Source organism: Synchiropus splendidus, chromosome 9, assembly GCF_027744825.2.
Source record: "Synchiropus splendidus isolate RoL2022-P1 chromosome 9, RoL_Sspl_1.0, whole genome shotgun sequence".
NCBI classification, from domain to species: Eukaryota; Metazoa; Chordata; class Actinopteri; order Syngnathiformes; family Callionymidae; genus Synchiropus; species Synchiropus splendidus.
Window position 1 is genome coordinate 19,368,631 of NC_071342.1, and position 26,784 is coordinate 19,395,414.

General features: G+C 44.8%; 5 protein-coding genes across 6 annotated transcripts; 3 read left to right on the forward strand and 2 right to left on the reverse strand.

Annotated features, from left to right (window-relative positions):
• Positions 1–568: 568 nt before the first annotated feature.
• LOC128765028 (androgen-dependent TFPI-regulating protein) lies at positions 569–2,033 on the forward strand. The gene is made up of 5 exons (XM_053875407.1): positions 569–1,047; positions 1,114–1,239; positions 1,305–1,406; positions 1,480–1,595; positions 1,790–2,033. The coding sequence occupies exons 1-5, from the start codon at positions 895–897 to the stop codon at positions 1,971–1,973; spliced, it is 681 nt and encodes a 226-aa protein (XP_053731382.1). The 5' UTR covers positions 569–894; the 3' UTR covers positions 1,974–2,033.
• Positions 2,034–5,499: 3,466 nt separating this feature from the next.
• On the forward strand, positions 5,500–14,116 carry herc4 (HECT and RLD domain containing E3 ubiquitin protein ligase 4). Its single transcript, XM_053875410.1, has 24 exons — positions 5,500–5,759; positions 7,000–7,264; positions 7,337–7,496; positions 7,565–7,641; positions 7,714–7,935; positions 8,196–8,291; positions 8,482–8,608; positions 8,670–8,824; positions 9,179–9,261; positions 9,325–9,449; positions 9,530–9,589; positions 9,673–9,784; positions 9,868–10,057; positions 10,962–11,134; positions 11,202–11,321; positions 11,380–11,478; positions 11,539–11,706; positions 11,794–11,937; positions 12,032–12,198; positions 12,261–12,327; positions 12,404–12,486; positions 12,563–12,746; positions 13,417–13,519; positions 13,588–14,116. Exons 2-24 carry the CDS (start codon positions 7,039–7,041, stop codon positions 13,794–13,796), a joined length of 3,150 nt encoding a protein of 1,049 aa, XP_053731385.1. The 5' UTR covers positions 5,500–5,759; positions 7,000–7,038; the 3' UTR covers positions 13,797–14,116.
• A 17-nt stretch (positions 14,117–14,133) lies between these two features.
• LOC128765029 (cytochrome c oxidase subunit 5B, mitochondrial-like) lies at positions 14,134–15,049 on the reverse strand. Its single transcript, XM_053875408.1, has 4 exons — positions 14,882–15,049; positions 14,532–14,602; positions 14,375–14,474; positions 14,134–14,307 (listed from the first exon to the last, which is right to left on the reverse strand). The coding sequence occupies exons 1-4, from the start codon at positions 14,979–14,981 to the stop codon at positions 14,195–14,197; spliced, it is 384 nt and encodes a 127-aa protein (XP_053731383.1). The 5' UTR covers positions 14,982–15,049; the 3' UTR covers positions 14,134–14,194.
• A 2,049-nt stretch (positions 15,050–17,098) lies between these two features.
• Positions 17,099–22,671, reverse strand: ttl (tubulin tyrosine ligase). Its single transcript, XM_053875105.1, has 7 exons — positions 22,123–22,671; positions 21,925–22,003; positions 21,609–21,841; positions 20,365–20,500; positions 20,030–20,299; positions 19,812–19,955; positions 17,099–19,105 (listed from the first exon to the last, which is right to left on the reverse strand). Exons 1-7 carry the CDS (start codon positions 22,289–22,291, stop codon positions 18,907–18,909), a joined length of 1,230 nt encoding a protein of 409 aa, XP_053731080.1. The 5' UTR covers positions 22,292–22,671; the 3' UTR covers positions 17,099–18,906.
• A 706-nt stretch (positions 22,672–23,377) lies between these two features.
• On the forward strand, positions 23,378–26,113 carry fignl1 (fidgetin-like 1). Of its 2 annotated transcripts, none has more exons than XM_053875448.1 (2): positions 23,378–23,522; positions 24,181–26,113. In XM_053875448.1, the coding sequence occupies exon 2, from the start codon at positions 24,198–24,200 to the stop codon at positions 26,088–26,090; it is 1,893 nt and encodes a 630-aa protein (XP_053731423.1). In that variant the 5' UTR covers positions 23,378–23,522; positions 24,181–24,197; the 3' UTR covers positions 26,091–26,113. The 2 variants fall into 2 exon arrangements, with proteins under 2 accessions (XP_053731423.1, XP_053731424.1); XM_053875449.1 differs by lacking the exon at positions 23,378–23,522 and adding an exon at positions 23,580–23,728.
• Positions 26,114–26,784: the final 671 nt, after the last annotated feature.

Sequence of the window (26,784 nt, forward strand, 5' to 3'; positions counted from 1 at the left end):
TTTATGATATTTAATCATGGTTTTATTATATTGACTTTATTCAGAATTGTATTCCGTTTTTCTAACAGTTTGCATCATGTGTATTTTTTTTTCTTTTGTAAATTTGATGAAAGTGACATGTACCTGGTTCTGCTGTTGGTTGGACTTTTCGATGGCAAATACATATCTATGCGATGATCACATGGTGATCGTGTAAGTAAATAGATTAATAAATCTGACAATAAATCTACCTGACCTTGCCTTGTCAAGCAGGGTTTGAGGGAGGTGAAGAAGAAAGGCTGAAACAGGTTGAAATGACTCTGATGTCTGAGTAGCAGCAGTAGATACATTTAGAGGGCACTAGTGGTTACGGCCATGATATAAGGCTGAGTGACTAGAAAGGACAAGATCGTAAATGTGTAATCTAAAAAAAGGCCATTTAATCTAATCTAATACAAATTTAGACATATTGGACTAAGAGACAACTACTGCGGTTCATGTATGTGAAGAAAGAAGGCATGAAGATGTCACTGTTGGAAGAGCAAGGTGACAGGCAACGTGTGACCCACTAACTTGTTTCACAGTTACAAGAAGGTTCTGATGTAATGCCAAACGCAGGCTGGTGTTGGTTCGATAATCGGCTTCACAAGTCTGAAATTGCTCAACATTGTGACGTTTCCCATTGCAAAAGGCTCCGTCAACACTTATGCGTGACTGAAATAGTTCTGCACTCACATGCCCCACTGAACAGGTTATGAAAGTCTCGTATGCCACATAATGGAACAGTGGGCCTCTTGTGTGAGTCCACACTGGTTAAATGTCCCGCTAAGCCCCGCTGAGTCGCTAATCTCTGCAGAACCGCCGCCGCCAACTAAGCATCAGTCTCTTTCGAAGTGTTGTGTGTGAAGCACCAGAATGAGTCCAACGCTGAGGACGGTGTACCATGTCTCAGCCTTCAGCTGGTATGTCTTCATCATCAAGAGCATGACAGCCAGGGCCGGACAGCAGCTGCCTCCTGGGATTTTTGTTTACGGAGGACCTTGGAAGTACCTCACCTTCTTGAACTTGGTAAGCGTATTGTGTTTATGACCATGAAAGGGAAAACACTGATAACGCTGCAACCTTTTCTTGCAGCTATTGCAAATGCTTTATTTTGCTCTGGCTGTGGCCACGGATCTTCCGCCGGGGAAGAAAACTGACAGCACTCTGAGCAAATCTAAAGATCTCATCTTCACTGTCTTTGCATTTCCTGTTGGCATGGTGAGCCAGACACGTAGAACCTTCAAAGCACAGCTTGGTGTGGTAATAATGCTTTTTTTTTTAAGTTTGTAGTCATCTTTTTCTGGACGGTATTCGCCTATGACCGAGAATTGGTGTACCCGGCTTCTATTGACGCCTTCTTCCCGCCGTGGATGAACCATGCCATGGTCTGTAGCACCTTCGAGGAAACCTGATCCAGTGTGTAGCATTCAATGTGTTTTTTCTTGAATGTTCCTGCAGCACTCTGCTGTGCTGCCTGTGCTACTGGGAGAAGTTCTGGTGCAGCCACATGTCTACACTAAGACCAGGAACGCCCTGGCTCTGCTGGGTGCGGTGGGCCTGACGTACTTGTCTTGGTGAGAAATCTCTTTTATTTTTTTTCTTGAGACTCTAGGCTTCATCTCATGTCGAAACAGTGTTCACAGAGCAAAGTTGGAATGTTAAAAAGTCAGATTGTGATGAGCCTGAGCCTTGTAATTCTCAGTGAACAGGTCAACCAGACAGGCTGCATTTTCTCAAGCAGTAAAGTGATGGTGTTTTTGTTCTGCAGGATTATTTGGGTCTATTTGTCTGCTGGAATCTGGGTTTACCCCCTTCTTGGACACTTCAGCAGCATCGGACTGGTTCTCCTTTTCTTCTTCAACATGACCCTGGCGACCTTTCTCTACCTCCTCGGAGAAAAGCTCAACAGTTTGGCGTGGGGAAAAATTCATGTACAAAATAAAAGCCAATGAAGATTACAATGGAAAAATGGATGCGAGTGAATGTCAAAATATATTTTCATTTTACCATTCCATTGCAGTTCTCTTAATTCACAATGTGTATTCCAACTCCAGAATGTTGTAAATGTGATGTCAGCGTGTATATCCTGAGCTCAGATATGTGTCATTGCCACTCAGGATTGTTTTTATGAAGCAAATTTAGGCAAAGAATGCTAAGTATAAAGTCTGGAAACTCAAAACTACAATAAAATCATGCAAAGGGTAAGTGATAAAATCGAAAACAGTTATTTAAAGTAAGTAAATAAATAAATAAATCATGATATATCTTGCCATATTCCCGCACCTTTATGGACACATTTGAAACAAATCCATTTTCTGCTATTTGTTTCTGCAAATAGCCTGGAAAAATAGCAACCGAGTGTCTATATCTACAGTTATTTTCAAATTAATAGGGATTTTCTATAGGACTTTAAGCACAAGTGCACTTTGGCCGAGGTTCCTTTGGTGCTGGGCCTCGGGATTTTTTTCAATGAAGCTTGGGTGTTGTGGCTCGATAAAGGTTTGAAAAACACTGCGATAGAGACTGTGTGCAACGAAGTGTGGAATGATAACGCAAGTGTCAGACAAAACAATGCCATATTTTATTTGAGGCTTTTTGTTGCGTAACTGTAGAGGTGAAGGAGACGAGTCAAATCACCCTTCTGAACAAAGTCTGTGTGAAAAATAACAAACTAACAGGTACACATTTATTCCTCGAGACTCAGCAACACAGTCTGTTAAATTCGAGCCGAGGGTAGGATTAAATATGACGAGACCTGAGCTGTTATGTCGACTCAATTCATTTTCTTTTTTTCCCAAGGACTGTACTTCAGTGTGATACAACTTAATTACAGTACCTTTTGGAAAAAGCTCCATGTTTTATGTTCGTAATTAATATTAGTTTTGTACTTCACAGTATAAAAGAACTATTTTCACTTGTATTAGCAGGTGACTCAGTCAGTTCACAGGATGCCATTTTACTCACTGCTAAATTACCCATTCAGAACCAAATCAAACAAGAAGGCACCGGTTAAATCTGGGTCTATGAAACCACTCCGCCCGCCACCTAAGCAGCACGTCAGTCAGCAGCCTTTGTTCACACGAGGTGCTCTACATTTCATAGCGACTCCTGAGCGCATGTTCTTCAATATGAGACATGAGACGTGATAGTGATTCTCCCTGTGAGCGAGGTTAGAGCTGATCCAAGTTCACCTCCACTGCTGCAGGAAGGCACGAGGAACTAGCTTGTCCTGAGGTGACCAGTCCATGGAGATGTCCTGGCGCTTGGTTCTGTTCAAATCTTCAATGTTTCAAATCCAGTTATCCATTTTTCAAATCTCGGAAGCCTTTAAGATGTTGAAGGTAGTTGGGATCAGCGTCCACCAGCCCCATTGACAGGATCTTGGCCAGCAGATGGACGTCTTCCTCATTGAGGTCCTTCTGAGAAACCACACAGTCTCAATCCAACTCGCTGTTTTCTCCTCATCCTGGAGTTTCTATTAAAGTTCTTACCATCTTGCTTGCTGATGACTCCGTCGTGTTTACTTTTTTAACTTTGGCCTGCTGAAAGACCATAACATGTTTCTTAGTGAACATTCCTTTTGAAATTTCAAACTGTGATTTAAAAGATACCAACCTCCTTCAGTCCTCTTGTGAAGCACATAATGATCAAGAGAAGACCAACGACACTCTGAAAGGAAAAAGATCACTTATTAAGCACCTATAAAACATTTAAAAATAAAGTCTTTTATCAAGCAAACATACCCCCAGCAGCTGCAACATCTTGCTGTAGATCTACACCGTGAAACTGTCTTTTATGAGAAAACAACCGACCCGAGTCACGAGGAAAAGACACTCGCAGGACAGGTCAAACAGGATTCGCAACCTTGTCAAGCTGTGCTTTTATTAGCAACTAATCAGACACTCACAGGACAAACTTTTTTTCTACGCAAGCGTCTGCGTAAATCAGACCAATAACGTAGTTTCACAGACCTTTCTTTTTTTAGGTATTCAGTCATCACTCGGAGGCACATTTGTTGCATCAAAATGACTTCAAACACAACAATGTAATGGTTGCTAACACAGTGAAAATGTGCTGTTAAAAAGGTGTGTGTATTCAAATTAAATTTAAATTGTCAACTGTATTCGTTGGCCTAAAATGAGTTGCGGTTTCTGTGACGTCACCCTTTTGAGCCTGGTATGGCAGAAACTTGCCCTTTCAAAGCAAATGAACGCCCCTCAATTTCCCACTGGAAATGAAGTTTCCTGTAACACTTTGCTTCCCAGTCATCACCAACAGAGTCTCTTTACTCTAGACTTCATTCTTGAGTTAAAACAATGATCGCATACTTGCAGGTGAAATTTGCATCAACTCTTTTGACCTCTTTAAATTCCTTAAACGTTTAAATTTAGGTTATTGGTCAATGTGGCTCCATAACTGGCCAGTTGCTCCTTCATCTCTTTCTTTTCTTGAAAGATAGTTGGTAGAGGTTTTTGGCTCATTGTAGCAGAAAAAAAAGAAACTATATATATATATATATATATATATATATATATATATATATATATATATATATATATATATATATATATATATATATATATATATATGTTGTTCAATATGAACCAGTTTAAACCTAATTAAAATATTCGTATTATTAAATATATAAAAACAAATTACAAATTGAAATAAAATATTTCATATATTGCTACAATTCGGGTATAAGAATTTCCCCACTGAGGGACAAATCTAACTAGGCTGTACAGTTATTTTTTTAGAGTTTGTTGAAGTTAGATTCGAAGGTCCTGCCCTGGAGAAGAGGAACAAGTGACATCAACAACTAGAAGTGACGTCATCGGATAAACAGGAACAAGCAGAGTGTGAGTAAGACATCATCGCTGGACCAATGGGAACGAGCCCTGCTTCAGACTGTATCATAAAGCATATTTGCGTTTTGTGTTTGGGGGATTTTTTTTTTCCAGATTATTTTAGACTTTCCTCCTTGAACTTCTCCGTGGTTCAGCGATCATGGCCGAAGAACCTGGAGTCAACAAACTTAGTTTAACGAGGTCAACTTTCACCATAAGTGCTTTTAAAGAAACGCTCTCAGTGAACATAAGCAGATTAAAAGAGAAAGTTGTCCAGTGCTCAACTGACGGCGAACATGGACGTTTTCTAAAATACATTACTTTTATTAATTGCTATAATTTTTTAAATCAAATAGTTCTTGCTATTGTTGACACATGCCGTGTTGTGTGTAAATGTCAGTGCGCATGCGCGCGTCTCATCCAGAACGTTTTCGATGCTTCGCGACGTTTCTGAACCTTTATCAAGTAGCTCGTGTAAAGAGGACCGTTTCACTTCCGGTTTGAGTGTAATTACCTTTGAATAAAAGACACCAATACATTACAACCAACATCCAACTTCATGTTGGGATAAATGTCGGTTTATAACGTATATCTGTGTTAATATCAGTAAAAACTGAGAAGCATTCAAACGTTGTTCGCTGGTTCCTTGTCACTGTGAATTTAGATATGCTTTATTTTGAAAAGAGTAGCCGGGTGCGGTGTTCACAACACGACGGCTTGACGTCTGTCACTTCCTCGGAAGCGAACAGCAGTTGTTGACGGACTGAAATAACGTTCCCGAGTGAAGCAACCGCACTGGAATTCTGGAGTCCAGCTTTTGTGTGGCGTCTCTTTTGTAAATAACTGCAAATGTGTCGGGTAATACCGCACAACTAGCGGCTGGGGAATTAGGTAGGTTTGACTAATAGGCTTCAACTTTGACTCTGAATGGAATTAAGGAGGGAACCGTATGTTCTTCCCAATGTATAACTTGTTAGAATCCCAAATACACAAAAATGAAACATGAAAACCCAAAGGTTTACATGGATGAAATAGCTGCTTTGTTTACCGAAAGGTTAGCTTGACAAGTCCACTATTTCTTAGTTTGAAAAGCGATGCTATATTGCAACAAACACGTGGTAGTCGTTAATTCTGAACGCATTTATAGGTAAAACAAGTGCAGCTCCGTGCTATTGTGGAAGACTCGGCATTACGTGGTTTACTCGCACTAACTGCTGCAAAATTTGGGGAAGGCATTGATTCGCCGCGAGCATGCTAACGTTAGCATATAAACATTCTTCTCTCAGTTTCTGATTCCGACTGTAAATGCACTTTTCCCGTGAAAGTCTCCAGCGGTTTTGTTTGGTAAACTGGTGGAACCGTTAGCCTCCTGCCATTTGACCCGCACATAAGCATCTCCAGTGTTTCACACACACGCTGAAGTCGTATCTGACTGAAATGGCTACTAACATTAATGATAAGTAACAAATGCGTTGTCATTGTTTAGTAGAATAAAACATTCAACGGCAGATAAGTGAATGAACAAGTAGATAAACACACATCTTGATCCAGACCTGATGGGGTGTGGACTGTACCGTGTTATCTGTGTTCCTCCGACCACTCCTTTCTTCTGATTCTTACTCTTGAGAATTAGCTTTCTTACTAGTCTCAAACCTACTCTAAATACTACATGTGGCTTCTATGAAATAACAGTTAGCACCTTAGATTGTGTAACTGAGTTTGACAAAGGAAGGGTCACCATTGGTGTCACATTAAGATGCCTTTACACCCACACACAAAAGATAAACTCTATCGACTGGGCTCATATTAAAAGACAAATAATGGATGCAGTCATTCATTTTTTTTTTCTTCGTCACCGCCCAGAGCAAGTTAAAAGTAATTTAATTCATGTTACAACAGTCCCCAATTTGGGCGAGTGGATCCTCTTCTATGCTGATGATCAAACCGGTTTGATGCCGCTGGACTCAGTAAGATTAGAGTAGTCAGAAACACGTAATGTGATGTTAAAGTAACTTATTTTTTAGCTAGTGAAATTGGTCAGCACCTCTTCCAGTGCGCTGATCCATCCTGTCTTTTAATTCTATTGTTGTCTAAGCTTCCAAAAGGTTGATGTGCTCTGTGTTTCCTATAGGTGGTCCTGCTGTCTGTGCAGTCGCCAGGAGAGTAGGCCATGCTGTGTTGGGGCAATGCTGCATATGGACAGCTCGGTTTGGGTGGGATTGATGAGGAGATTGTGGTTGAGCCACGGAAATGTAAGTTCTTTTATGGAAAACAGGTGTCCAACGTCGGTTGTGGTCGCAGGCACACAGTTTTCGTGTTGGATGATGGGACTGTTTACACCTGTGGCTGCAACGACCTGGGCCAGTTAGGGCACGAGAAGGCCAGAAAGAAACCAGGTTGGTGCTCTATTAGTGTTTCCTGAACAGTGCAACTTTGAAGCTATCACATTGACTTTTGTTTTCCATTAGAGCAGGTCGTGGCTCTGGATGCTCAGATCATCGTGGCAGTGTCATGTGGAGAGTGTCACACTCTTGCCTTGAATGACAATGGACAGGTTTTTTCCTGGGGTCTGGGCTCCGACGGGCAGCTGGGCCTCAATAACTTTGAAGAATGTGTTCGTGTGCCTAGGTAGGGTGATGATGTTGACCAGACAATTTTTAAAAATTAGTCTAAACAATCTTCTTTTCTGTCACTAGAAACATCAAAACTTTGTCAGATGTCCAAATCGCTCAGGTCTCTTGTGGCTACTGGCACTCACATGCACTTTCAAGAGGTAGGAAAGTGCTGAACACAAGATAAATTGTCATCGAACAGCAGATAACTTTCTCTTACTTGCAATCTATAGGTGGGCAAATCTTCTCCTGGGGCCAGAATCGATATGGGCAACTTGGGCTGGGAAATAACGGACCGAGCATCCCCACACCGCAAATCATCCAGTCCCTGCAGGGCATTCCCTTTGCACAGATATCAGCAGGCGGTGCTCACAGCTTTGCCCTCACTCTCTCCGGAGCGGTGTTCGGTTGGGGACGTAACAAGTTCGGTCAGCTGGGTCTCAACGACAGCAATGGTGAGAGACGTCGACGGCCGAGCATCCATGTCACTGTGGAAATACATAAATGCTTGTACCTGTATAAACGAATCCTTTAAAAAGATTTAATAGACATTTAATTCACCAAAAATGCTGACTACTTCTACTACTAGCAATTTCTTTTATTAATTTGTCCTTGCCCTGCTTGCTCTAGACGTCTCCGGACTTGTGAATCCAGTGAATACTGATTTGGACCCCATCACATAAGTAGAAAAATAAAGACTGAATTTGCCTTTCAGATAGGTCATTTCCAACACTCCTGAAGTCTCTTCGGTCGCAGAGAGTCATTTACATCTCCTGTGGAGAAGACCACACAGCTGCTCTGACCAAGTTAAGTCGACTATTTTGTGCAACTGTTTTCTCGGTTCGACCTTTGTTTATCTCCTGCTCACCTTTTCTGGGCCGCACGTTCTCAGTCAGATTGTTCAAAATAGTTGGTGACAGTCACCTGCAAAATGATGTCTGCCATTGTTAAACATCAAGAATATCCTCAGAATCATTGCTCTTGTTGAATCTAAAAGGAAGGAGGAGTGTTCACATTCGGAGCTGGAGGGTACGGACAGCTGGGGCATAACTCAACCAACCACGAGATCAACCCCAGGAAGGTCTTCGAGCTCATGGGAAATGTCGTCACGCAGATCGCATGTGGAAGGTGCTTTGCTTCTTTTATAGGTCCTCTTTCACTTGGATCTCATCTCATGCTCTCGCCGCAGGCAGCACACTATAGCCTTCACACCTTCCTCTGGGAAGATGGACTCATTTGGGCTTGGCGGTAACGGTCAACTTGGCACTCGATCCACATGCAACAGGAAAAGCCCCTCCTCTGTCAGAGGTACCTGGGTGGCCGCCATTACACCCACAGACACAGGTGAAATTCACATGTTTTTTGCAGTCACAATTTAGCATCAATCCTATCCCTAATAATTACAAAGAAACACGTTTGGTTCTGTTAAATCGTTCTCCTTCATGTCAGTCATTATCTTTTAAACCTCTATTATTCAGCATTATAAATTTGATGTAAACCTTTAGCTCATCTCAAGTTAGCATTTGTCTAAGCTTTAATAGCACTACATTATGGTGGCGATTTTTTTTCCATACTCATAAACAATTTGCCAGCGGGTGGTGAGTGGTCGTACTTGTAATGGAAAGAGTCAGTCCTCATTTGTAAACTTGCAGTGTTACTGTGTTGTCTGTGACCTTGAGTTTGTTCTGGTTTGTGCAGATGCAGACACAGACGAGAACTACTTCATCAGGAGGATTTATGCCGGAGGAGACCAGAGTTTTGCTCAGTACTGCACTTCAAATGTAAGTTTTCTTCGCAGTTCTACCATTCCGTGTCGCTCTGTTGACTTCTGTTGTGGCTTGCAGAACCTTTACAATGTGGTGGGCGCCGCAGCTCAAGACCCCAACAGGAGGATTTGCACACTGAATGAAGACATCGTCCAAAAATGGTCGTGCCACACGTCAGGAAGACTTCCGATAGAAATTTCAAAGTCAGAATTGACCTTTTAAAGATGCTTGTTTTGTTTGTGTTGTGCATCTGTTAACGTTTGTTCACATTTCCTCCCTTCAGTGAGATTGATCTGGTGTTCTCCTCAGCCAGCTGTCTCAATGGATCCTTCCTGTCGAGAAGGTAAGATTTTGCACAGTCTGTCCGCCTCCGTCTCACTGTGAGGTTTCTTCTGAAACTCAAACGTCCACCGTCTTCTCTCTCAGCCACCCGGATCACTACAGCACCAGCACTAAAAATCCAGGAGTCGATGTAATAACGGCTCGCCTCCTGTTTCACAGACTGATACAGGAAGATCACACTGAGATCGCCCAGCAGGTTCATGGCGGATGATGCATTGTCAACTTCTGTCTCTAACTCTGCTGACTTTTTTTCCTGTGTTTGATTGTTGGTGCCCTCAGATCGCTGCCAATCTGGAGAAGAACTTGATCCCCAAGCTCAGCAACTCTCCTCCAGATATAGAAGCCTTGAGACTCTACCTCACTCTCCCTGAATGTCCTCTGTTCAGTGACCGAAAAAATTATGTCACCATCACCATCCCGTTCGCCAAGTCAATCATTAGTCTGAAAGAAGCTCCTCTCAAGGTGCTCGGTAGGTCCCACTTTTTTCCCTTTACAGTCCAAAACAGTGGGCGGGTTTGACCAAAAGCTTGCTTGGGAAGTTGTTTTCCTCACTTTATCTTTTCTAGGGGCGGTTTTGCACTGCAGGTTCTGTCTCACCATCGCCTTGACCTCCTTATTTCTCTGTCACTTCTTAACAGTATGAGTCGTCCTCACCTCAGATATTAACTGGTGACGGAGCTCCTCCATGGCTGTAACAGAATGTGGCATTTCCCAGGCAAAACTAAACATGAAAGAGTGTTGTTATGTTTGTTTTACAAGGAAATAGCGGATACAAGCTGCGTAATACGGAGAGTCTTGATTGATCCACGCTTTGAGGATAGTATTTTCCGGCATCTAGCGCCGAGTCGCCTGAAGTGAGAAGCTCACCCCTTGTGGAGAGCTGGGATCAGGGATCCGTGACCAAAACCCGACTCGCTTGTGTTCACATCTCGGACTTCTGAGCCAAAAGAGCTTTGTCTCGAGACAGAGTCCGTAGTGTGGAACCGCCCTAGGTTCTTATCATTCTCAGGTTGGTCTGAACTACAGCTCTCCTTGTCTGGTAGAAGCAAAGTTGAAGTGAAGTCGATGCACGTTTCCTACAGAGCTCCGTGCGCTCTGCAGTGGCGCACTGTGACTTGAGCTGTTGAGCTTGAACTGTTTCTCTATATCAGATTGCTATACTTTGTGTCTGAAACTGTTTACGAGAGCCCCTCAGTCTCACTGAATGAAGTGGATAGTGGCAGCTTATGTCTGCACCAGAATTGAGATTTTGATATTTTGTAAACCACACATAGTGTTATTCATCAACAGTGCAGCGATAGTTATCTTCACATGAGCAGCATTTTCGCTGCGTCCTGATACTTGGTCAGTATTTGCTGGTGCATCTGCTGCAGGTAACTGGTGGTCCACGCTGGAGCCTCACGTCTTCCAGCGGCTGGTAGAGTTGTACAAGGAGGTGGTGGTTTTCCTGCTGCAGATGCGTAAAGTAGGCATCCCTCCCACCGAGCAGAGGATCTTTACCTGCTTTCTGGACATGTCACTTCGACTTCTGGAGCTCCTCCACATGGTGAGCGGTTTTAATCCCCTCGGCTGGAAGAGAAGACGTTTTATTGATTGTTGCATTCTGCTTTCAGGTCAATGAAAAAGCGGGACATAAAATCCAGTACGATAAATTCTACATTCATGAGCTTGATGACTTGATAGACATCAGGAACGACTACATCACCTGGATTCAAATGCAAATGCATCCGATGGTGGGTTTTGTTGACGCCCCACCCAAGCTTCACTTCACTCACGCTAGTGTCTCCCCAGGGCCACGACGGTATGGTCACGCTGTGCCGGTATCCATTTGTGTACGATGCTCAAGCGAAGACCACTCTGCTGCAGACTGATGCCGTCATTCAGATGCAGGTACGGAAAACAGTGGTCCATGATAGAAGATGTTCTCTAACTGATCTGTTGTGTGTGTAGATGGCAGTGGACCAGGCCCAGATGCAGAACCTCAGCTCCATGTTCATCCCTGCGGTGGAGTCAGTGAACCCCTGCCTCATCCTCATCGTACGGAGGGATAACATCGTGGGGGACACGATGGAAGTCCTCAGGAAGTCCAAGAATGTCGACTACAAGAAACCGCTGAAGGTGATTCAGGAGCCTTTTTTTCACAGTCACAACACAATTCTTCAATTGCCAGTTGCCAAACATGCTTCTGCTTCTGACCTACTCCAGGTAGTTTTCGTCGGGGAGGAAGCGGTGGATGCAGGAGGTGTGAGGAAGGAGTTTTTCCTCTTGATCATGAAAGAGCTGCTGGACCCCAAATACGGAATGTTTCGCTACAATGAGGAGTCCAGGCTCATCTGGTTCTCAAGCAAGGTACTAAAATGACTTCCAAAATAGATGACTTTGACACTGCCTGGAAAAAAAGTAGTAGTTCATAAACAAATCTGTCTTTTTATTTTTCTTCCAGACCTTTGAGGACATCGATTTGTTCAGCCTGATCGGGGTCATCTGTGGTCTGGCCATCTACAATCTCACCATTGTGGAGCTCAACTTCCCAGTGGCTCTTTATAAGAAGCTCCTGAAGAAGATCCCCACGTTAGATGACCTGAAGGAGCTGCAGCCGGACGTGGGGAGGTGAGAACCAGCAAGCACTTCGATTTCAGATCCACTGAAGAAGTTTGTGTTTGTGTCCTCAGGAGTCTGCAGCAGCTGCTGGACTACACTGAAGACGACATAGAGGAAACGTTTTGCCTCAATTTCACAGTTAGGTCTTGGACCTGCATGATGTTGATGATAGTCTAATGATATACAAGTTGCTGACACTGTTTCTGTGTTTTAGATAACGGAGGAAAACTATGGTGCGACAGAGGTTCTGGAGCTCGTACCTAATGGTGAAGAAATCCCTGTTAATAAAGCAAACAGGTGACCAACGGATGACGTACTGTTGTGGCTGTTCAGACCTGCTAGCAGGTGGCGCTGAAAACGTTTTCCCTTTCAGGCAAGAGTTCATCGACGCCTACGTGGACTACATCTTCAACAGGTCGGTGGCGCCACTCTTTGAGTGCTTCTACGCTGGGTTCCACAAAGTGTGCGGCGGGAAAGTTCTGGAGCTCTTCCAGCCCAACGAACTGCAGGCCATGGTGATCGGCAACACCAACTACGACTGGACAGAGCTGGAAAAGGTCCTGACAGTTGCTTTAAAATTGAATTCAATGCGTCAAATAGGTCAGTGATTCTTAACCATAGGGTCGTGTCCCATGGTTGGGTCACGAGCGCCCCCTAGTGGGCCGCTAAAAGTTTTTTTGTTTTGCTCCTTTGGGCAGTGGGGGCGGCGAGATGCTGAGTTTTAATACATTAGCCACGTATGGTGGCAGTAGTGTGTCACTGAATTGACTTGACAGCTGCAAATGTGTGATAGCTACCAACTATGGAGAAGTTCTTGAAAATAACTTCTCCCCCCCAACAATAAAAAAACGTTCATGAAAGCACCTGTTGAAGCAGTTTAGAAAATTAATTGGAACATTTCATTTACACTGACTACTGCTTACTACTTATATCGTCTTTGGAGTTTAAATAAAATATACTATTTTTATTGTGATATTTTGACACGTTTATTTTATTCACAATTTTATTCAGTTGTTCCAAATGTCAAGAACCCCTGAAATATGTCACTGGGTTCCTCAATTCCTGGGCTTGACAACTTGGGACCACGCCCCCTTCATCGAGCACTGAAAGCCCAACACTGACCCTGACTAGTTTAGATATGTGCTGCCCCCTGCTGGTCCAAGTAGTTACTGGGGAACTAGACATTAAAGCTAGTGCAAAATAGCAATTCAGTTTCCTGCTTTCCAGGCGACTGAGTATAAAGGGGAGTACTGGGCCGACCACCCCACGATCAAACTCTTCTGGGAAGTTTTCCACAACCTTGCACTGGAGAAGAAGAAGCAGTTCCTACGTAAGCTCTCCATCTTCAAAGATGTGGTGCTCGTCTCTGAATTGATATGTTTCCTCTCTCTCTCTCAGTGTTTCTCACCGGAAGCGATCGCATCCCCATTTTGGGCATGAAAAGTCTTAAACTGGTTATCCAGCCCACCGGCGGAGGAGAGGAGTACCTGCCCGTCGCACACACCTGCTTCAACCTGCTGGATCTGCCCAAATACACCAGTCGGGAGACACTAAGTGCAAAGCTGCTGCAGGCTATAGATCATAATCAAGGCTTTAATTTAGCATGAACAGCTGGGACTGAACTCTAGAAAGAAAGAAAAAACAAACCACATTAAAGGTCTTTTAGATTTCAGTTACGTTTTGATGTTGCTGGAACTCCAGAGTTGGAGAGGTACGACCAGGAAGGTTGGGCCCAGGTATTGCTCAGATGACGTGCACAGGTTTCAGAGGACGGATGTGTTGTGAACGGCTCCACGTTTTTAGTTTGTTTGCAGTGATCACATGAACTAACGCCCACCTTCGGCCACACTAACCGCTTTCAGAATCAAGAGTGGATTTTTTTTGGGCTGAGCCACAAAACAATCCAAGAAATAAAAAAAAAAAAGCAACACACAAGTGTGACTTTTTACAGGTTTATGAGGATGAGGAAGAATGTTTTTATGATTTAGAAGTTTATGTTGTGAACTCAATGCGGCAGCTCGTGGTGGACCAGCTTGTAGTGGGACCCGCAGGAGGGGCAGCGCTGGGCTTCCCCCTTATGAAGCCAGAACCACACGACCGCTGTGTTGTCTTCCTCACCTGCAGAACATTTTGCCGTCATTCCTGTGCTGTTCCGCTCCCAACCATTCCAACAGGTAGCACTTACAGACGCAGCCCACCAGCCTCTTGGCACCGATACCCGGCACGATGTGAGGCTCCTCCTTGGTTCCAGGGTACGACTTGGGCTTCATCATGCTGTAGGGGTCCTGAAGGAGGAGGATACGGTGAATGCTCACCAACTTCTACTCCGAGGTGTTGCTCACCTTCCCCTCTTTAAGTGCCCTCAAGGCTCGCTGCTCCAGCCCGGTGGCCTGTTCATCGTCTGTCGGAATCCCTGGACATACAAGTTCAATTCAGTCTGTAATAAGAGCTCATGACAGCCCACTAGTCCTCTGGCACCAAGTCAACTCTCCCCAGCCAAAAGAGGTGGGTCTATATCAGGCCACTACAAGATCCCGATGACCTTATTGTTTCATGCATTAAGGTCACACAGTTTTGTGACCGTGGTAGCGTTAAACTATCAAATATGAAATGTCAACGTCCACCACGTGATGTGTTTAGACCAGAACAGTCTTCCATTTTCACGTCTTATTCGGCATAAATACATCTGTACCTTTTGCTGTTGACATGACACGCTGACTGGATCTCGCCGTCTCATGGCTCCTGAGCCGCAACACTGTCGAAAATCCTCGCACGAAAAGTCGACCCGCCATTCTGGACTCGCGCTGAAGTGCTGAGAAGTGACCCGACTGGGAGCTGCGCAGCACAGTCAGTGAGCGAAGCGACAGGAACCCAGCTGGAGCTGTTTCCACCAATCACCGCGCGGCTTGTCTTTTTTTTCCACATATTAATGTTTTTTGTTTTCAAAGAAAGTTGAAATTCTACCAATGTGCTCATAGTCATAATATATTTGCGACGCACAGAAAAGTAACGTGATCACTTCAGTTCAATTACTGTAGTAATAGGAAGCGACTTTCTTTTTTATTTTTTATGTCGCTATGGTCTGGAAGTGTATTATTATTTGTATGTGTATATTTAATATATTATGGCGTTAAGGCGCTTGTCGTTTCATACAAGTGATTTCAACGCTCAGAAAGTGCAGTGGCGGTGAATGTGTCTTGCACTTCCTCTCTTATCCAGCTGGGGGCAGTGTAGCTACGAGTGAACTCACTGGTGCGTCAGGATTTGACATGGCAAAGTAAACATCATGAAGTCAGATTTAAGAGGGCGATTGAGACGTGATGTCTAAAAAACATCAGAATCGTTGTCCCAGAATCGATAAAAAGACGGAGTCTGGCTGTGTCCCTCAGGCTGCGCTGCAGCGCCTGCTCTCGGGCGCGATCCCACTACTGTTGAGCGCGGGGGCTTTGACCTGCTCCGTTTCCGACCTGGGCCGGTGCACCCCTCCTTAGCCGACCTGCTGGTTCCGAGCTCCCCCGGAAACACCATATCGACACCCAACTTAGCGCGGACACCCGATCCACACAGTCCGCTGGAGCTCAGAGCTCCTGAGCTCAAACCATCCTCCAGTCTCAGCCTCCCAGTCACCTGGATTACAGGCGCGCGCCACCGCACCCGGCTGCCGGGGACACGGGTCACCTCCGATTTGGAAGTCGGAGTTCGTGACGTCACTGCACGCGAGCCATTTTTTTTGTACCGGTGTTGCCAGAACACCGAAATCCGTGCTGCTCACCGAGCAACTGAGAAAAACACTTAACCTTGGTCCTAAAATGTGTCCCGGTTATTTTGGGACAAAAAAGACAAAAGGTCGTTTCAACATCAGAACGCTGTTTTAAACGCATTCACTCATAAATAACAGTGAATAAATCAATGTAAAATCCTGCAGGTTAAATCAAACTAGAGATTTGGTGAGTGTCTTCACCGTGCGAGACGCATTTCCACCGTCTCCTGCTACAAGTCCGAGGTGACCCGTGTCCCCGGCAGCCGGGTGCGGTGGCGCGCGCCTGTAATCCAGGTGACTGGGAGGCTGAGACTGGAGGATGGTTTGAGCTCAGGAGCTCTGAGCTCCAGCGGACTGTGTGGATCGGGTGTCCGCACTAAGTTGGGTGTCGATATGGTGTTTCCGGGGGAGCTCGGAACCAGCAGGTCGGCTAAGGAGGGGTGCACCGGCCCAGGTCGGAAACGGAGCAGGTCAAAGCCCCCGCGCTCAACAGTAGTGGGATCGCGCCCGAGAGCAGGCGCTGCAGCGCAGCCTGAGGGACACAGCCAGACTCCGTCTTTTTATCGACTCTGGAACAACGATTCTGATGTTTTTTTAGACATCACGTCTCAATCGCCCTCTTAAATCTGACTTCATGATGTTTACTTTGCCATGTCAAATCCTGACGCACCAGTGAGTTCACTCGTAGCTACACTGCCCCCAGCTGGATAAGAGAGGAAGTGCAAGACATATTTACCGCCACTGCACTTTCTGAGAGTTGAAATCACTTGTATGAAACGACAAGCGCCTTAACGTTATAATATATTAAATATACATGATATGAGAGCAGGCGCAGCAGCGCAGCCTGAGGGACACAGCCAGACTTCGTCTTTTGTTATGTCTTTCCTTCAGGTGAGTTGTCAACTCCTGTTTATATCACATTATACTCTCTTTATAGTGACTTATGACACGTTTTCTGAAGTAAAATTAATAGTGGAAATAACTTAATTATGAAGACCCAACCATAACCCCAGGCACACACGATTCTTTCAAATGATGCACTTTATAATAGTTTAAAAACCGTGTTTTGAGTTGTAAACACTGAAAATTATTAACACTGAAAAACAAAACACAAAAAAACATTTGAAAGTTTTTTTTTATTTTGTCATATTATCAACCCCTAGGTCAGATGTTGGCAGTCAAAGGGTCACATGGGGCCCCCATCTTGTCCACATCTGCACATCTATTATTCCATTACAATGTTTCAGGAGGCCAAAATAAGACAAGCTCAGTCATGATTTTTATTCTTGCAACATTGTCTCAGATAAATGTTCATGCAAGAGCTTGGAAAGTAACAACACACACACTCGACGAACATCCCTCCTGTCTGTCGAAGCACTCGCGAGCACGAACCCCATTGAACCAAACACAAACCGATGTGATTCGATTACACAGCAGGACTTTCTCTTTGGTAGAAAGAAGGAAATATGAAGCCCAGGAAACATCACAAACAATGAATGTGCAAAACTCTGGACAGGAAATGACATCACGCAGGAAGTCATCCGAGCCAAGACAGTCAAATTACTTTTGTCAATATGCAACTGCCTCCACCTTCTCCAGAAATGAATCCCCTTATTGCTTATTAAAAAAATATTTTCAGATTAGGCAATCAGATGACACAGTTTTTGACAATTTGGTGATCACAGTGGCACAGAATCTGAAAAGCCAAGCAGCCAAAAGTGTCCAGTTTCTACATTCCTTCACCAACAATTTCAAGGCCTCATTTAGCTTCAACAAATGCAGAACGTGCGTGTCTTCTTCACGTTAGCATCACGCTGCATGCGCCATCTTGTGGCAGAACACTGGAATATTCATTAAGAAGCTCTTCTCCAAGTGTCTCACAGGTGACTGAGCTCACACCCCCCAATCTCTGTGGAAGACATCGTCGATGACGCTTTCAAATTTGCACCTAATTCCTCAATAAAACAACTTGTTTAAAAGGACACTCAAATAACATGCAACTCAAATAAAAATGAACAGTCATTGTTCAGCTATCAGTGTAGTCCAGGGGCCTTGTCGTACTTCTACACAATCTACTTCAACACCTGCACACAACACATCTATTTTTAAAATATAAAGGCAACACATCAGAGCTAAACAGATGCAAAAGGCTAAACATGCTTGCACCACACTAGAACAAACCTGAGGGCAAAAACCATACAGAAACAAGGATAATACTGGACCGGTCTGAGGGGGGATTTGGGATCCTTCATGATGGAGTCTTGCTACTATTTTGTTTCTATCTCCGTAGCTACTGACAAAGAGCAGGCAAAGTCGTGGAGAGACGGAACCGAAGGAACATATTCACCACGATTTGGGGTCTGGGCTTGCTCTATAGCGGAATACGCACACTTTGACAATACAAAAACTCAACGGTCACAGTAAGTCAACAAGCTCTTTAAGGGGGCATGGTTGGAAGTGTAAGGCACTAAAGTCTCAGGCTACACCCACAATACTATGTTTCCAAATGAAGCCACTCCAGTCAGCTCGACGTCAGAAGCCAAGAAGGTAATGCCCACAAAAATGTAATGGGAGTAGATTAAAAGCTCCAATTTTGGTCTACAACAGATGCTAACATGCCAACTTTAAATACTAGATGTAACAGTCAAAGCTTACAACTGTTCCTTGTAACAAACTGCCTGACAGGTGGGATGCAACCTGTCATTGTGGCTCACCTCTGCATAAGCTTATCATTTATGTTTGCAGTCATTCATCCAAACTTGGTAAGTTCGGTGAAGGTGTGACAACACACAATAAGAATGGCCTGGAAACTAAAGTACATATATATGAAACATAACAGGACTCAAAACACAGTAGTGTGGACGTAGCCTCAGCGGGAGCGTCTCTTTCGGTAACTTACAAGGGGGCCCTTCTACTCAGGGAGAAGCTCAGGGGGGGGTCACTTTGTTTTCAATAGCTCAGAGTCGAGTGAAGGGCCCGACGTGCAGCGGCGCTCGGAGTTTGGGCGAGGAGCACGAGTTGGTGGTGAACATGGAGGATGGTGAGGAGGAGTATGGAGAGGAGGACGCGGAGGAGCTCTCGCTGCCGCTGCTGAGGGGGAAGACGCTGGAGATGGCCACGTCCACGATCCCTTGACACAGCTCTGGGTAGAGTTTTCTGGAGAGGAGAGATTGGAAGTGAGACATATGAACTGAGCTAAATATTAGTGGTGGGATTTTTTTATTTAATTCATTTAATTTTAATTGAAAAGTTTTCTCTCCAGACAACAGGGAACCTTTGTAAATGCTGGAGTTCCTGGTCCACTGATCCCACTGATGCACAAGACACGTGGCAGCTAGGATGATAACAACAACAACAAACATGGAGGAATCCCTGAACAAAAGCAAACAAAAGCATCTGTTTGCTTTGGTTCAGGGATGTTTTTCGCTACACAATGGCCAGGGTTTCCACTACTCTGAATGGACTTGAAATTCTTATACAAATATTTTCAAGACATTGAAAGAGCTTTAGTTTAAATAAGGTGATATAAAAACTTGAATATAGCCACCATCGTGATGTATTGTGCCATTGTCAAACTGATGCAAAATAAACAATATTTTGTTGTTTAAATGTATGTATGTCTGGGTCCATCATTTGATTCAGTAATATACCAAATTAATTGCGATTAATTGAGATTAATTAATCACAAATTCTCTAAATAACTAGATTAGTTTTTCTAATTGAATCCCACCCCTAATAAATATAGTTCTCTCTCAGCAACTGAGTAAACATTGCGACCTAGTGGCAGGAGGCTGTCACTTCAGGGGACAGAAATGAGCATGTCAGCAGACTTCTAGGACACATGGAGAGACACATGACTCACTGTGCACAAGCTGGCGCTCCGTTGATCTCAATGAGCCAAACCTTGAAGCTCTCATCCACCATGAAATCAAATCCAAAGAGCTGGAAGCTCTGATAGGACAGAAGTTTGGTGCTGATAGTCGGCTCGATGCACGTCAGACAGCTCCTGCGGTGAAGTTAAACCACAGTGAAATCGTGTCCCGCAGACATGCAGAGGACTGCCATCCAAGCAGGACATACTTGATGATCTGCTTGATCTGAGGTAAAATGCTGGACTCCAGCGTGATGTTGTGAGTGTTGAGCAGGTAGAGCCTGAATTCGTCGAAGAACATTTCGTTCCCTTCCTCATACCGTCCGTAGTTCTGGGAGTGCTCCTTCTGAATGCAGTGGTTGGTCAGGTGGCTGGTCATGTCCTGGAGATCTGAGCTGTTGTAAGGCTCCGATGACGTCCGCAACACGCCCTCACGGTATAAGTAGATGTTGTACTGGTGGTCCACCAGAACCCAGCTCCTGAGAGACCAATCCAAAAACAGTCAACAACAGCCAGGCTGCCATCATAGGCTCTCCTTACTAACCTGATGTCAAACTTCCGATGTCCAGGCTCCAGAAGTAGCGGCTTCTCCAGGTACTTCTGGATCACATGAACTTGCCCCTGATTGTCGATGTAGTCCAGCAGCTCAGTGGCGTTGTGAGATATCAAAATTCCAGCGCCTTATAAGACAAGGAAGCAGAATGAATGGACTACAAGTTGGAAGGTGTTTACACGAAACAATAAGCTAGAGCTGCAACGATTATTTTTGTTGCTGACTATTCATTATTTTTTCGATTAGTCGACAAATCGCGAATACCATAAATCATGTCACTGTGATACTCCAGACACCATACATTATTAAACAAGTATATTAAAATAATGACACATCATCCAGGAACATGTATTAACCCTGTGAAGCATGAAGCATAAAACTGTTGACAGAGAGCTCCAGTTCTTTAAAACTGAGGTCTTTATTGGTCCTTGAGAAGAATTAAAAATTATATTATATATAATATAATAATTATATATATATATATATATATATATATATATATATATATATATATATATATATATATATATATATATATATGTATCCCATATAAAACATCTGATAAATATCTCCATCAAAAAGTCTTATTTGAATAGTAATCTAAGACGATGTGTTCAGTGTAGCTCCCTAGTTCAGTTCTGGTTATTATTATTAGGAGGAGAGACACTGAGGATACTTCACTTCATCTACATCTACAACAAGTTAGCTCTGTGCTAACTGACATGCTTGCTGTGAGCTCAAGGGTGTGTGGCGTCACAGACCAAACACTCTTTCATCATTCTACCATGGTGTCGAAGGGGTTTGCTCATCCTTGAGACGCGTTATCTTCGCAAACAAAACAGAGCCACACTTTTGAACAGTACGACCCGTCGCCGCTCAAACTCCACCGTGAGTGTGACTGAGGCGGTCATTCGGAGGTGGTGACGCGGATCCTTGTGCGCACAGCGATGGTGGCCAGTTGGAGTCGGACCTCAGTCAGGAACCAATTAAATGAACAGAAAGTAACATATCTTAATGATTCCAGAGAATGTGATATTTCCTCACTGCTTCTCAATAACAACCAGTTCTTGATGCCCATCCTGCGGTCCGTGTGTGTTTACAGCTACAGCAACATCGACGCATCGACGCACAGATCTTTGCGTCAATGAAATTTTGTTGTCGACGTTCTCGATGACGTCAACTAATCGTTGCGGCACTTCAGACCAGGCTTTCTCAGAGATCCAGATGCGTGATACCTTTAGCTCCTGCGGACGACTTTGCGATCCACACTGTGCCCTCCCCGCTGTCCTTCTTGGCGTGGTACGAGGCCAGGAACACCTCCCGCTCATCAGTCTTGGGGTTGCTCTTCAGATGGCTGAGGCCATTTGTGGCCGGCGCCACCGGAGTGTTGAGGTTGGTCGGATAGATGATGTAGGACTCCGGGAACCAGCTGCAGGAGTTGGTCAGTTCGGGGCAGGTCTTTATGAGTCTGAGGGCACGGTGAGATATCGCTCAGCTAATGCACCCTCTGCTGAATAATTCAATATGTGACTTATAAACATTAGTACTCACTTAACCAGTGACGCCTTCCTGCAAAGTTTGTCTGCTCCTCTGTAGTAATTCACCAACTGGACCAGACCAGGCTCGTGGCCTGTGAAAAAGACGGGATGAAGCGAAATGATGAGAGGCAGCACACGCACAGCCCAAGAGCTTTGCCTTTCAGCTCAGCTCTTTTTCCACCACAAACCCAATGGTGGCCTCCAACATTACCTAGACGACCAAAGGGCAACCTGTTCCTCTCGCCCAGCATCAAGTTGAATCTCGGATTGTCTCTTTTCAGCCGCTTCCACTGTCCGGTGGAGATGAGGATTTTGGAAACCTCGGCATAAACAGTGCTGTTGTCATCTCGGGTCACAAACGTGTAACCGGAGGCGTTCATTGTGCTGCGGTACAGAGTCTGTTGCGAAACCAATCCGGACAGAGTCAAGCGCTGGGCTGATCCACACTGCAGTAGCCGGTAGTCTTGGTTATCTCCTGCAGTCTTGCCATGGCGATGAGTCAGTCATATCTGGTTCCAGTTTAGCAGAGCAGGGTGTGACTTGTGCTGCTGCTGCCGGCTCCTGACTCCGCCGGTCCAGTCTGCACCCACATCCGGTCTCACTAACCGACACGTCCACACGGTCAACTTTGCTCAGCAGCTGCTCTGCCGACGAACGACTCGTTCAAAACAAACGATTGAAAGAGCTAAATGCGCGATAAGGTCGGCGCTGGCAGTTCATCCAAGAGCAGCGCGTGCTGTCATCCTTTACAGTCTGTCATCTCCCGTCGACGGCATAAACACAAGAGACGGGGATTGTGGGTAATGTAGTGTCACCAACGGAAGCAACGCTAGTTTGACGTTTCTGCGGTCACGTATATCGTCGACATAGGTACATACACACATCACATTTAAACACAAACCTAAATATTATATTTATTTTGACGACACGCATATGTGAATTGCGCTTTATATCTCATAGTAAGAGCAAATGAACACAATTTCCCAGAATGCAACGTAAACAAAGCGCTTCAGGCAAAGTGCTTGTTCTGTTGTAAAGGCCCCACAAGATGGCGGCATTGACTCTGTCTGTTGTTTTAATAGTCGCTACCTCTGTCACTTAAAACGCAATCAAACAATTCACAGTACATTGATTTCACGTGTGGACCGGATAATATTTCACAAATTACAAACTTAGGATAAAACACCAACAGTGGAGTAGGCGGAACTCGCAGACACTTTAGTCCCGTCCCAATATGTTTCCCCGAATTATTGCTCTAACTTTAGTGGCTAACTGCCACACCTTAACACACAACGTGTCATTAAGAATGAAGCACATTTTACATTATACATAATCTTAAAGTAGCTGTTTCATATATTCTTCGATTAGCGTCCAAATATATGGAATAATTTGGCCGTAAAACTAAACGGAACGGACAGTTGTTGGCGGAGCAACTGGCGGGAAAAATAGTTTCCTGTAGAGCTGACTGACATCTTCCGCCAAAGTTTGTTGTGATCCGGTCTCCCTTTTAAATATTTACACCCACTTATACTATCGACAGCAGAGTTCGGTACTGTAACAGAACCATCCGGTGTTGTTGCTCCTACTTTCAGGCGTGTCTTGCTGTGTTCGGTGAGTTAAAGCGCCGTTATTTACACTGTTTACAGCTGCACGTTATGGTCGACTGTCTTTTAAGATAATAAAATAAGTTAGTGTATCATTTATTAGCGCATGTGTACAATATTGTTTCATGCTAGGTAAGAGTGTGTCCGTCAGAGGATCGATTTTGATGGCGTTTGTTGTTGTTGCCACTGTTTTCTTAAATGAAAAGTGACGTGGTAAGACTTTTTTTGACGTTTTGTGGTTATTTAAATAGTTCCTAAATAAATGAGATTCCATTTCATGGTTTTGAGGATAAATATAAGCTGAAATAAATATTTTTTGCATCAGCCAGGTCATTGAATTTATATCAATGAGCAGCACATTTGTGTTGTTTCTGAATCAGAATCAGAATCAAATTTATTGCCATGGTCAGTGGGGAGCCCACTGACTAGGAAAGTGCCTTGGAATAAAGTGCAACAAAAAAACAAATAAAATAAAATAAATAGAATAACATTACAACAATGCTGTTCATGAATGTTGTCAGTTCATTGTGATTGGTTTGTTTAGAGGATGGTGACACTTGATACCTGTGTCACTTGCTCAGTCAGAAGTGCCTCATTCTCTGTTTATAGTGAGTGCTTGAGTGAGATGATATATATTTAATGATTTGTGGCCTCTCCTTCACCAGGCGGGAGCAGGCCAGGCATGAGTGGAGCACACCTGGACGAATGGCAGAGAAGGTCCTTTGACATTTCATCTGGCAACTGTACACCTGAACAGACGGCGGATGCCTACCGGGCCCACATCCTCTCCATTCAGTATGCATGGGCAAACTCCCAGCTCTCTCAGGCCGGCATGGACAGCCTGTTCAGGACCTACTCGGAGCGCTACGCCGCTGTGCTGGACTCTGATGACCCCCACACAGGACTCAACAACTATGCAGAGACTGCACTTCATTTGGCCCGTAGTCAGAAGAACTACAGCGACAAATGGGAGTCGTCCCTCACTATGGAGAGTGTGATGGAGTTGCCTTGCGTGCAGGAGATGATTCAGGCTGGGACGAAGGGGGAAGAGTCCCTGGTGGCACCAGCAGATGTTAACGTATCTGTGGGACAGGAGGCCGCTACTGCCCTCTCCACTACTGTTGCTGCTTTGAGGTCAGAGGGTCCACTTTTCAAACCTGTAGGACCAGCACAGTCTAAACCAGAGGCCTGCAACGCTTCTAGTAGTCCAACCAATAATGTTCTTGCTAGAGCTTCTGAGAGCACGTCTGTTAGTCCCAGCATGTTCCCCCGTCCTCCATCTAAAGCTCAGTCTTTGTTTAGCAATCCCTCCACAGCTCCACAACACAACAACCAGCCCTCCTTCCTCACCACATCTAACCCTTCTAAACGAAAAAACTTTTACAACACAGAGGGAGAAAGCAGTGTCAGAGGTCAAACTAGTCCCGATTCCGGACCCGTGTCGAACTTCAAGTCGGCCCGTGAACAGTTCATTGTTGACCAACAGAAGAAGCATTCCCAGTGGCAGCAGAGAGCTCCGCCTCCGGGGATGGCCGCCACTGTGAAGAAGTCTCTGGGTGCCAACAGGCCCCGTGGAGCGTTTTCAAAGTTTGTCTCGCCTATGCCGCGACAGGAGGAGGAAGGGGGCGGCACGAGGCAGAGTTCCAGTGAGGAACCTCAGATACTTGATGAGCGGTTGAAAAACTTTGAGCCCAAGATTGTGGAGCTGATCATGAGCGAGATAATGGACCACGGGCCTCCTGTGGTCTGGGATGATATTGCTGGCCTGGAGTTTGCGAAGACCACCATTAAGGAGATTGTTGTGTGGCCCATGTTGCGCCCGGATATCTTCACCGGCCTTCGGGGGCCACCTAAAGGCATCCTGCTGTTTGGACCGCCAGGCACTGGGAAAACTCTGATCGGGAAATGTATAGCTTGTCAGTCAGGTGCCACCTTTTTCAGCATTAGTGCATCCTCGCTCACTTCTAAATGGGTGGGGGAGGGGGAGAAGATGGTACGGGCGCTGTTCGCCATCGCCCGCTGCCACCAACCCGCTGTGATCTTCATCGATGAAATCGACTCTCTGTTGTCCCAGCGGACTGATGGCGAGCACGATTCCTCACGCAGGATCAAGACAGAGTTCCTTGTGCAGCTGGACGGAGCTGCCACCGCCGCGGACGACCGCATCCTGGTGGTGGGGGCCACCAACAGACCTCAGGAGATCGACGAAGCCGCCCGTCGACGGCTGGCCAAAAGGTTGTACATCCCTCTCCCGGCTGGAGCCGCTCGGCAGCAGATAGTCTCCAACCTCATGTCCAGAGAGAAGAACCAGCTGAGAGATGAGGAGCTTGTGAGTATAGTGACAGCCACTGAGGGCTTCTCTGGAGCGGATATGACTCAGCTGTGTCGGGAGGCGGCTCTGGGTCCCATCCGCAGCATCCAGCTGAGCGACATCGCCACCATCACGGCAGATCAGGTGCGACCGATCCTCTACAGAGACTTCCAGGAGGCTCTGAAGACGGTTCGGCCCAGCGTGTCGTCTAAAGATCTGGAGCTGTATGAAGAGTGGAACAAGACTTTTGGGTGTGGACGATGAAATGTTCAGGTTTACGTTGTTGGTTAGTGCTGATCATTATTTTTGTTAAATTTGTTTGTTTTTTCTTTAAATAAAATGTAATAAGTTCAAAGCATTTCGTGGTTAAAAAGCTTCTGTTTTGTTACAGTACTCATGACAGGGGTCTCCAATATGTATCTTCTTTTTTTTTTTTTTTTCAAGTCAATATTTTTGATCAATTAAAAAAAAAATGGTTATAGAAAGCAACATCACACATACAGGTAAGGTTTAGATGCTCAGTGCAGCTTTACAGTTTAAAAAAATCCCTAGACCAGACCTCGATTCCCCACTCCTTCTCATGCCACCAGCCGCGATACCACCCCAGTAAGGGCAGCTCTTCATGAAGCTTTTAAGAACATGCCACTGTGTCACAAGAGCTGGCTGCGTGGCAAATATTTCTTTATTTCCTTGAACCATTTGCACTCATGCTGTTGAGGACTCTGCATCACCACTTCATTACTAATCCACAAAGAACATGTGACGTAAAAATGCCAGCGAAGTTTCCTCCTGCAAACTCCTGACCTTCTCCTGAAGCAAGCGTGAATCACATCTGGGGAAGTTGGGCAACATATCCTGGGTCTCATGTTGAAAAGTCCTTCTTCAATCCCTCCCTTCCTGTTGATCAAGACTGCAGTGGACTGAACAGGAAAATCTCTTTCTGCAACACTTGCTCCAT

What these genes read in the sequence shown, in the direction of transcription:
- fignl1 (XM_053875448.1), top strand. Translation starts at nt 24,198, where the DNA reads ATGAGTGGAGCACACCTGGACGAATGGCAGAGAAGGTCCTTTGACATT.
- herc4 (XM_053875410.1), top strand. Translation starts at nt 7,039, where the DNA reads ATGCTGTGTTGGGGCAATGCTGCATATGGACAGCTCGGTTTGGGTGGG. An exon ending in ACACTGAGATCGCCCAGCAG is followed by an intron (nt 9,785 to 9,867) that starts GTTCATGGCGGA and finishes TGGTGCCCTCAG; the next exon opens with ATCGCTGCCAATCTGGAGAA. An exon ending in CCTGTTAATAAAGCAAACAG is followed by an intron (nt 12,487 to 12,562) that starts GTGACCAACGGA and finishes TTTCCCTTTCAG; the next exon opens with GCAAGAGTTCATCGACGCCT.
- ttl (XM_053875105.1), bottom strand. Translation starts at nt 22,291, where the DNA reads ATGAACGCCTCCGGTTACACGTTTGTGACCCGAGATGACAACAGCACT. An exon ending in CATCGGAAGTTTGACATCAG is followed by an intron (nt 20,300 to 20,364) that starts GTTAGTAAGGAG and finishes TTGGTCTCTCAG; the next exon opens with GAGCTGGGTTCTGGTGGACC. An exon ending in CAGATCAAGCAGATCATCAA is followed by an intron (nt 19,956 to 20,029) that starts GTATGTCCTGCT and finishes ACTTCACCGCAG; the next exon opens with GAGCTGTCTGACGTGCATCG.
- LOC128765028 (XM_053875407.1), top strand. Translation starts at nt 895, where the DNA reads ATGAGTCCAACGCTGAGGACGGTGTACCATGTCTCAGCCTTCAGCTGG. An exon ending in TTGCATTTCCTGTTGGCATG is followed by an intron (nt 1,240 to 1,304) that starts GTGAGCCAGACA and finishes TTTTTTTTTAAG; the next exon opens with TTTGTAGTCATCTTTTTCTG. An exon ending in GGCCTGACGTACTTGTCTTG is followed by an intron (nt 1,596 to 1,789) that starts GTGAGAAATCTC and finishes TTTGTTCTGCAG; the next exon opens with GATTATTTGGGTCTATTTGT.
- LOC128765029 (XM_053875408.1), bottom strand. Translation starts at nt 14,981, where the DNA reads ATGGCGGGTCGACTTTTCGTGCGAGGATTTTCGACAGTGTTGCGGCTC. An exon ending in TGTCATGTCAACAGCAAAAG is followed by an intron (nt 14,603 to 14,881) that starts GTACAGATGTAT and finishes TTGTATGTCCAG; the next exon opens with GGATTCCGACAGACGATGAA. An exon ending in GGGCACTTAAAGAGGGGAAG is followed by an intron (nt 14,475 to 14,531) that starts GTGAGCAACACC and finishes CTCCTCCTTCAG; the next exon opens with GACCCCTACAGCATGATGAA.